Source organism: Triticum urartu, chromosome 7A (genome assembly GCF_056163025.1).
Source record: "Triticum urartu cultivar PI428250 chromosome 7A, HENAU_Tu73, whole genome shotgun sequence".
Lineage (NCBI taxonomy): Eukaryota > Viridiplantae > Streptophyta > Magnoliopsida > Poales > Poaceae > Triticum > Triticum urartu.
This window is the reverse complement of record NC_141879.1, coordinates 644,380,003-644,390,591: the sequence shown is the minus strand read 5'-3', so window position 1 is coordinate 644,390,591 and position 10,589 is coordinate 644,380,003. Positions and strand designations below refer to the sequence as shown.

General features: G+C 47.4%; 1 protein-coding gene across 1 annotated transcript; it reads right to left on the bottom strand.

Annotated features, from left to right (window-relative positions):
* Positions 1-281: 281 nt before the first annotated feature.
* Positions 282-6,453, bottom strand: LOC125524792 (uncharacterized). Its single transcript, XM_048689821.2, has 11 exons — positions 6,297-6,453; positions 6,145-6,201; positions 5,881-6,051; positions 5,287-5,418; positions 4,601-4,740; positions 4,304-4,390; positions 4,064-4,177; positions 3,379-3,528; positions 1,378-2,451; positions 1,150-1,299; positions 282-830 (listed from the first exon to the last, which is right to left on the bottom strand). The coding sequence occupies exons 1-11, from the start codon at positions 6,316-6,318 to the stop codon at positions 495-497; spliced, it is 2,433 nt and encodes an 810-aa protein (XP_048545778.2). The 5' UTR covers positions 6,319-6,453; the 3' UTR covers positions 282-494.
* Between the last annotated feature and the right edge of the window lie 4,136 nt (positions 6,454-10,589).

Sequence of the window (10,589 nt, the reverse complement as noted above, 5' to 3'; positions counted from 1 at the left end):
CGGGCGGCCGGCATGTTTTCTCGTCGATTTCGTCGGGGAGCCATTGCTTCGATTGCGCTTGATGGATGGATGGCCACGCCAGGCACTCAGTCGGGGAATGTGAGGACCGGGCGGCGGGCGTGGCGGAGCCGGCACGCTGTCAGCACGCGCTGGTCGCGAGCCGGGAGCACGCCGAGCTGCTGCACGGCAGTGCCAGGAGTTCGCGGACACATACAATGAGCCCGGCTCACCGCCAGTGCATTTGGTATTTCGGTGGAACAACAACGGACGAGGACTTCAGATAACTGCACAGAATGACTTATACCGTACAAGTTGTACATGATCCGTGCCAAGTTCCCGCAAAAAAAAAGGTATGGGCTCTGCGCCTCTGCCTCGCAGAGTCGAGTCCCAGTCTGCAAAACATGGAGATACGAATCTTCTCCTACTGAATATGCAGGGAAAGCGAGATAGCCAAGTTATTATCCATGTACATGTCGAAACTTCTGGCTGTGCATTCATTCTGCGTCGATGGCTGAGCTGGTGGGCATCGAATGCATGGGCCGAGGTGAACTCTCGTCTTCTTTCGTCTTCACACAGGCATTCGTTGCTTCTGAGCACTTTCTGAATAGCTGGCGCACCTTCATTTCCAGTCCATCTCTGTCTCTGGGACAAACAAGCATCAAGTCCTTCAGTTTGGGTGCCTTGGCTAGCACATTCTCCAGCAGCCGCATCTGGTTATCACTACCATCAAAGCCGTTAACACTCATCAACGCGAGCTTTTTAAGCTCCACCCCATCATCATCCCTTTGGATTTCTTGTTCCATTCTTGCACCCAGACTACTCTCTGGCAGCTGTACAGAATCAACATTTAGCTTAGCGCAAAAATATATGTGTTCATAGTTACAACAGCCAATTTTAACCGCTTGGTTTTTAGATAGCAATGTGCAGTGGTAATTAAAATGTGCAGCGCGTGCCGGGGTTCAAGCGTGAGGTGTGGTCACTGAAGATCAGCGGCAATCTTGGCTTTTAGAGAGCAATGTGCAGTGCACATTCAATGTCACTGGAAAATGGAGCAATCCACGTTCTTCTTAATTCAAAGTTACGTTCAAGAACAAACTAGTGCAGTTTGGATATTCCTTGAGACGGAGGTAGTAGTATAGATGGTCAAACCTTGAGAAAGAGCCTTTCAAGGCTTGAGGATGGTAGCATCAAGAAGTCATACACATCAGCAATCACAATTTCGTCCAAGGCAGAAATGATTATTTGCAACTCCGTTAAGCTCTTCAAATTCATGTTTTTTACTATGCCGGAAGCCAGAACCTGTGATGCAGAAAGGTATGAGGATTCAAATAGACTAGATACAAATCAATAGATGGTGAAAAAGAAGATAATACTTACATTGAGTGAATAGCTGCAAACAGTGAGAATTCTGATCCTGGAGAAGTCAGGGGCTCCTTCAAGCCATCCTGATGAATAGTCTTCTGTAACCTTCTCGCCTTCAAAGCACACGAATAATTCCTTGAGAGAAGCATTTTTGTGGAAAAACATCTCTATCAAAGGCCCAATATAGTGGAAGGACTGGAGACCCAAGAGTGTCTCGACATCAACCAAGGTGGCATTCCGACACCTCGAGAGTTTGATAAACCTGAGCTTATCAAGTGTCGGAAATGTAATTTCTTTGAGGTACTCCATCCCTATCAAGCGAACTGTGTGTGCTGATGGGCACAACTTCATCAGCTCAGTGAGCCCATTATCGGCCAAACGTACAGCACAGAGTTCGAGAATGGCCAAACTCGAGAACACCACGCCTCCAATAGGATCGATGTCCAGTCCATATGTTGGCAGATGGATATGCTTAAGGCGTAAGTGCTTCAACGAGTTGTTACACCCAAACAGAGGAAACACAGAGATGGTTGCTTCAACAAACTCAATGTGAAGCTCTTCAACGAGACGTGCGGACACAAGAGTTACATACTCCCACATCTGGGCTTCTTCAATTTCCATGTCAACCACGAGAGCAAACTTCTTGATCTGGACAATATCAGATCTTGACATCATTTCGATTAGCTCCTTGGGCGAGGGGTAAAGACCATCCCTCAGGTGGAAATGAAGAGAACACAGTTGATGTTTTATGTGCTGAATAAACAACATTTGGCGTGGCAAAGCGTGTCGTATGTTTAATCTTAGGTTGTCCTGGAGCGCCCAAAGGTCACGAGACCGGACCACCTCCAAGGTCGGCTCCAGCCTAGTTTTTTTGAAGCTTTGAGGACCACCGCAGAATTCTTCTGCCACGGCTGTAGCCGTGGCTAGATCCTCATCACGCGTCCTCTTCCCAGTCACACCAGTCACTGTCCTCTGCACCTTAAACTTCCTGCTGAACTCTTCATGCATAATTTGGTCCTTTTCATCCCAGTATCTCTTCTTGCTGGACAGAAGATGCACACCAGGAGTAGTAGATCGCACCCTGTGTTCCTGCAAATCCAACCTTTAACAGTGAAAAACAATAAACAAAAGCTTTGAATTTGTGTCAAAAGCAAAAACATAATACAACAAATGACAAACATAACATAAATGATGGCAAGGAAAGGAAGTAAAACAAGGAACTGTGCAGAGTGATTCTGTATCCTGGTATGCGTATACCAATTCAATATTTTCAAATTATTCCTTATATGTAAATTTAAGTGGGAAAAGATAACACAAGAATCCTTCAAGTATGGGAAGACTAACATTTGTCTCACATTTCTTTCTCCTTCAGCAAAATTTTATCCATAATTCGATCAGCATTAATGGTTGATTGATTCCAGAAAGAAAAGAAAAAAATTTCTTGAAGTGTCAGTGGAATGAAGCCCTTCAAATTAAGTGGAAACTAAAATTGAAGATTAAAAGAAGTACAACTTTTTAAGAGAGAAAGCTTATGCCAGTTTTTGCATATTTCAGTCATCCAACTGAATTGCTGCCTTTCAAAAGTGTGGTTGACAAACATGCATACATCCTGAGACCCAGAAATATTATCTAAATCCAATATTGCATCGAAAGCTTTCTGACTACACTAGTCTCTGACTGAAATACTTAAGAATCCTCAAAGTTGATGTGCTTGCGGTGTATGTACAAATCTGCCCTTACTGCCTTACATGACACACCAAGTCCATTAGAAGAGTTCAAGAGATTTTGGACTATTAAACTATGTTATGTAAGTTAGAAGCCACAAGGTACATTTTCTTCCATCCTTTTGTAGTGAGTTTGTTTTCGTGTAGACGTAAGTTCAAGCCTATAATCACTTTCGTATACTTGCTTCAAGTTAGGGGATGCATTGAAATTGTAAAGAATAGAAAACACTCTAGTGCAAGTACTAAGACAAGATAATAATCTTAGATATGCCAGTATTTCTCAAAATCATACCTCCTCCTTTGGTTCTGATTTGACATAAGCAATTATCCCATCAACACTCCAATCAGGAATATATGGAATGCGAGATGTCACTGGAAAGAGAATTTCAACATCCTCCCGTCTATTGTTACGAGCAGCAATCTCTATTGGCAGTTGACCTCCCTGTTAATTATAAAACATGCAGAATGTACATTAGAGTTCTTTAGTTCACTAGTTATCTTAGGTATTTTGATGAGAAAATCTAAATAATCAGCATCACATTTATGAGAATCTATATTGCTCTGTTTATAATACAATAAATAAGTGTAATTTCATCTCTACGGGAACTCTCACATATCGACTGGAAGATGTTGCATGCAGAATGTCACAGCTTGAGATCATTATAAAATATGTAAGATCTCAGAATTATGGTATAAACTTTCCTCGCAACACTCACATGACTACCTAATTTGGGATCTACCTTGCAGCCGGCCGAGTGCACAACCATGTGCAGATGACTCATGCTTGCACAGTTGCACTACAGCCGGTCTGCTGCTATTTGCCTGCTTTGCTGCCCACGCCCATGAATCCATGATAAAGGTCAACTTGATATTTACATAACAGATCAACCTTTCAACATATGTGCACTACAATCTGAACACGATTTCAGCGTAAAGAACATGCACATATAAACAAAATAAACAGAGTTAACACTTACTTCATCGCAATCATTAGGGTCAGCACCAGCCCCAAGTAAACATTTGTAGAACTCGGTTAAACCACCATTTGCAGCAACTATTAAGGGATTAACACTCTTCACGTCAGCACCCGCCTAGTACAGAAGCATATTGGAAATAAGTGTGCCATAAATTGCACAAACCTCAAAATAACTTACCAGTCACCAGTTCACCACTGCCTAAAACAAATTCCAGTTGCATTTAAAAAGGGTGTACATTACCTTAATTAGAAGCTCTACACATTTTAACGAGCGAACTTCCAGAGCAGTAATCAGAGGTGCAGAATATACGGCCAGTTCCTTGTTATACTGTAAAGGAAAATATAGCAAATCGACAATGTTACATGATGAAAGTTTGCGGACATGTTGCAAAAAGGGAGATTTTGGTTCACTACCAGCCAAAATAAAACAATGATAATAGACAAAAGAACAGATCAAACTATGTTGCAATAAAGCATAAAAAATAATACAGTACATCAAACAACATAAAGCATATAAAAAAATGGCAATGGAATTTACATCTGCATGATGGTCCAACAAGGTCTTCACAGCAGCAACCTGCTCTCCGATAATAGCCAAGTAGAGTGGTGTGCCACATTTAGAAAAGGAATTAACGTCGGCTCCTTTTGAGAGCAAGACTTCTATCATTTCGCACATTCCTAAATAAGGAATGCAGAATATTAGACATATAAACAGTAGAACTCTAATGTTATAGTGACTAAAACTATATCGGATCCATCTATTACAGGTCATACTCAAATACCAATCAGATGTGTACCGAATGCTAATTCAGATTGAATATCTAATATTCGAGAACACTTGGATCCACGTGCCTGAGATGCTCAATGCAGCACAAAAAAAACATTTGTACCAGTACATTACGTTAAGGAAAGATATTACTTCGCAAAAATGGAACATATTTAACAGTAAAATGAATAACATTGTTTAACTGTTACTCCTAGACAACTATTTTTGTAGTCTTGTTATGTCACTGCTACTCACAAATACATGGCACTAGGTCAAATGAAAATAGGTAGCTTAAGAATAATTAATCTGTATATAATCTACACATGTCCTACACGGTGCAATCTTTAATTTTATTGTTTCTGCCATAAGACTATCAAATTACTAATAACAGCTTTCTTTAAATACATCACCCTTTCTGGCAGAATATATACACATGGAGTAGGGGGGAGGGGGGGTACCTTCTCCAGCTGCGACATGGAGAGCCGTAATTCCATTCTCATCAGGGTTATTTGGATCAGCACCATGATGGAGGAGATACTTCACGATCTCAACGGTACAACCTCGAAGTGCAAATGTCAGAGGTGTATCACCTATCGAAATCATCAAAATAGAAAGTTATGTTCTGACCAAAAGAAGAACGTACTAAGATTATTCAAGTTTACGATGAAACATGCCTCTATATCCTATTGTGTATCCAAAGGATCTACTGCCATATCCGTGCATGGAGCCAGGCATGCCCCTATTTCTAAAACTTGGTTTGGATTCTGCAGGTGAGATATTCAATGATTATCCTCTCAAGGACATGGTGCGGGACGACGAGTTTATCGTCTGCGTGGTCACTCACATAGGCAACTCGTCTGTTCTTGCAAGGTTCAGTACATGTTCAGCGGGGCTATTGGTATCATACAAGTGCATTTTTAGTTGGACCAAAGCTACAGTGTGCATTCTGAGCAATACAGCTATGACTGGAGTGGGATCTGTTGTGGACCAACTGTTCAGTACAGTACTAAGCAATTTTATTCTGGAGTTCGAAGAGGAAGCCGAAGACATACCCTTGTCGTCTGCCGCATTCACGTCGATTTGGATCTCCTCGACCAGGTAGGCGCACACCTGCATCCTCCCGTGGACAGCGGCGACGTGCAGCGCCCCGGCGCCGCGGTCCCGGACAGCCTCTACCGCCTCCTTGATGCGCCCCTTTTCGCCGGCCAGCGCGCTCGCGATGCCTGAAGTTGGGGGAAATCAGGACCCGACCCATCGATCGAGCAAAAACAACCGCAACCAAGCTGAAAACCAGGGAGGAAAATTTTCGCGCGTACTCTTGAAGAGGTCGAGGTTGCCGTCGGCCGCCGCGTCGAGGAGCCGCCGCTGCTCGCCTGCAGAGGGGGGGAGGGGGGGGGGGGTCAGACTTCGCAAATGTAAGTAGGGGGCGCAGGGGGGCTAGGGTTGGGGCCCGTGGGGAACCGCTTACCTGAGGGGACGGGCGGCGCCATGGCCGGCGGGGAGGAGGGTTTTCGCGTGGGCGAGGCGGCGGGAATAGCGTGTTGGGGTACTCGCCGCAAGCCAAATGGAGTCAGGGGCGGCGTGGGGTTTGGGGGAGCAGCCAAAATGCTATACGTACGTGCTCGCCTGCTCGGGTTTACGGGCGAGGTGTTAGAGCATCTCTATCAGATAGAGCTGACTATACTGGCCATGGGCAGCCCGGCTCCGGTCGGCCCGACCCGACCCGGCCCGAAAAAGCCCGACCTGGCCCGGCCTGACCTTGTCCATGGGTTGGGCTCGGGCCTAGGTTTTGAGCCCGAAGTCCGGGCCGGGCCGGGCCCGGGCCCGTCGATTTCGCCATTTAAGAAAGAGGTCAGGCCCGTGGCCCGAGGCCTGACGGGCTTTTAGTGTGATGGGCCGGGCTCGGGCCTAGGTTTTTTGCGTCGGGCTTTGGTTGGCCCGGCCCGGCCCGAGGACTGGCCAGGTATAGACCTAACCATGGGATAGCCGGCCCGACCCGACCTGGCCTGAAAAAGCCCGACCTTGCCCATGGGCCGGGCATGGGCTTAAGATTTCAGCTTGATGCCCGGGCCGGGCCGGGCTCGGGCCCGACAAATTTGCAATTTAAGGAAGGGCCCGGCCCAACGGCCCGAGGCTTGACGGGCTTTTGCTCTGATGGGTCGGGTTGGGCCCGCGCCCAGGTTTTTTTCAGCGGGCTTTGTTTGGCCCGGTCCGACATTTGGCCAGGTATACTATCAGACCAGTATAATAATATCGGGTCAGATTCGATTTGTTTTCCTACCCTAGCTGCCGCCAGGAGCCAGGCGACTAGGGAGGCAATCTCCTTCAACCGATCTTCACGGGCGAGGGCGCTGGTCCCCTCCCTCTCCGGCTGCTGCTGCGGCGGCAGGAGGGAGGGGGCGTTCCTTCGCTCTATAGTTAGGGTTTGGATTTGTAGGTCATGGTGCATTGTTGGGGTGGTGAGAGCGGCGTCCGAACGAATAAATCTGCCTCAACTTCACTTCCACACCGGCGGTGCCCTTCATGGCGGCGTCTCGGAGTTGATGGCATCGTGTGTTTGCCAATCCTTTAGAACGGCGGCATTAGGATTCATGGATGGTGTTGGCGAGGCGGCGGCGGCGACTTCATCATGTGTGTCTCTCCTTCTGCTCTGTCCCCATTGCTACGACGTTGTCTCCGACGTTATGGTGGAGCAGGTAGGTTTTGTCATCCAGGAGTACGCGCATATGGTTGTCTACGCAAATGGCAGCTGGAAGATGGTGCATCTTGTGCTGGGTTTGTGGTTGGAGGCTGACAGTTCTGATTTCCTCCTCCGACGTCGTAGTCGTGCCGAGGTGTCAGTTCTGAAGTTCGATGGCGTGTCCAGGGACATGTTGCTCCTGTCTGATTCTTTCAACGGCAATGGTTTTGTTTCAGGCAAACTACTTTGGAGGCCCGTAAAGCTGATGATCAGCGATGGAGCCGTGTCGAGCTCGAGTGAAGAGGTGATCTGTCTTCTCTTCCTTAGTGAAGAGGGACAAGCGCTTGTTTTTTTTGTATAGGATTATTTTATCTTTTCAGTCCTGTAATGTCGATATTTATGTGGCTTGTAAGTGAATCTTTATTTTATTAATGAGACACGTATTACTACGCAAAATAAAAAAATATGTATAGTGCCGACCCACAAAATGCATTTACAGTTCGCGGAAAAACGGCTTTGCGGGCTGGCGCGGGCGACGACCGAGCAGAGCCCGCAATGCAGACCCGTAAAAAGGATATTTAGGCCGAGCAGACCCCGCAAAGCAGACCTGCAGGTCCGCTTTGCGGGGTCTGCTCGGCCGCCGCTGAGGGAGTCCTGGATTAAGGGATCCTCGGTCGTCCGGTCTATGTGACGTGGGCCAGACTCATGGGCTATGAAGATACAAGACAGAATACCTTTTTCCGTGTCCGGATGGGACTCTCCTTTGCGTGGATGGCAAGCTTGGCGTGCGGATATGTAGATTCCTTCCTTTGTAAACCAACTTTGTACAACCCTAGTCCTCTCCGGTGTTTATATAAACTGGAGGGTTTAGTCTATAGAGGCAATCATAATCATACCGTCTAGACATCTAGGGTTTGGCCATTACTATTTTGTGGTAGATCAACTCTTGTAACCCACATATTCATCAAGATCAATCAAGCAGGAAGTAAGGTATTACCTCCACCGAGAGGGCCCGAACCTGGGTAAATATCGTGTCCCCCGTCTTCTGTTACCATCAACCTTAGACGCACAGTTCGGGACCCCCTATCCGAGATTCGCCAGTTTTGACACCGACATTGGTGCTTTCGTTGAGAGTTCCACTGTGACATCGAAGATAGGGTTGATGGCTCGCCTTGTCATCAAAGACAGTATCACCACCGGAGGAGCCCTGGCCTCAGGGCAAACCCTCCGGCTGGGCGGCTTTACCATGACCGCCCGTTCGGCTGTCAAGCCGACGATGACTTCTCATGTCATCAAAAATTGTCTCCGTATTGACTCCGAATACTCCAAACGGATGGATCCGGCGGAGTTGTCGTCTTTAAACGAACTCCTGGATCACATCGCCGCCTTGGGGGTCGCTACAGACTATGATCGGATTGGGCTTAAACCCGATCAAAGAGAAATCAATTCTCAGCCGATCACTCACCAAACAACGATCGTAGAGGAGCAAAACAACTCTTCCTCTATGTTGAAGACGAACTATGTTCGGATTTCCCTGAAAAATCAGTTGACATCCCGGAGCCCGAACTATTAAGCTCGGAAGCTTTTCAAACTCCGGATCCCAAATTGGATCAGGGTTCGGATTTAAAGCCACCCACCCACCACAAGCAATATTCGCCAAACAATTCCGGACCTCCAGATATATGCGACCTCATGTACGTACGACATCAGTCTTAGGAAACAGTCCATCACTTTTGGGCCAGATTCCTCCTTGTCAAAAACAAGATTAACGATTGCCGCGACGAGGACGGATTTCAGTATTCTGCAATAATGGCACGGATGAAGGAATCCTCAATGCCATCAACCACCGTCGCGTATTACACTTCACTGACTTGGCAACCATAGTACAGAAGTACTGCGCAATGGAAAGCGCTTGGAAAACTCAGACAACTCGCTGGGAACCACCAGTTTCTACTCAACCCCTCGGGCAGGCAAAAAGGATACACCCTCGCGGGGCGCCCGACCCTGTAGTAAAGAAAACTAAGCCCATTACGGGACGCAGAACAGTTCTGGAGGGATGGCTCGACAGGTCACGCAAAATACACACGACACCGAATACCGTACCAACCCATAGCCTTAGAGCATGTTGGATACTCCGGCAGGTGGCCAAGAGTGGCGAGGATATCCTCACTAAAAACACCCCAGAGCAACACCCCATGGAAGACAACGACCTCAGAGTATTGACGGTCTTCGAGACTTTCGCTTCCAACAATCGGCGCAAGAGGGCACTCCACTACCTCGCCGAAGTCTGCCAAGTCGCAGCAATAAACCCCTGGAACGACACAGCCATAACTTTCAATGCCAGCGACGAACCAAAATTCAGGACAGTCCGGGCACCAGCCGCCTTGGTCCTCAATCCAATTGTGGACGACTTTCGGCTCACTAAAGTGCTCATGGACGACGGCAACGGACTAAACCTCATCTACGAGGATACACTCTACAAAATGGAAATAGACAGGAGCCGCATCGAGCAAAGCAATACGACCTTCCGAGGGATTATTCCTAGCTGGGAGGCACGATGCGTGGGGAAAATCACGCTCGACGTGGTATTCGGCACGCTGGAGAACTATCAGTCCGAAGAGATAACCTTCCAGGTGGCCCCTTTCAACAGTGCATATCACGCCCTGTTGGGGCTAGATGCATTCACACGCTTTCAAGCCATACCCCATTACGGGTATATGAAGCTCAAGATGCCCGGGCCCAACGGTATTATCACTCTCACCAGCGATCCAGACATAGCACTCCGCGCCGAAAATAAAACCGCATCCCTGGCCCTCGAGGCACTATCCGAGGCCCTCGCGGCTGAAGAGTTAACCACACTACGCTCCATGGTGGATAGGGACGACATAATCCTTGATAAGCAGCCCAAATCCACCTCCTTTAAACCAGCAGGCGAAATAGTCAAATTTCAAGTCCACCCTACGGGCTCCAAGAAGACAACTTCCATCGGGGCATAGCTGGACCCAATAGTTGACGCCGCATTACGAGAGTTCCTGCGCGAGAATTGGGACACACTACTACATGAAGCTGCTAATGTGACAC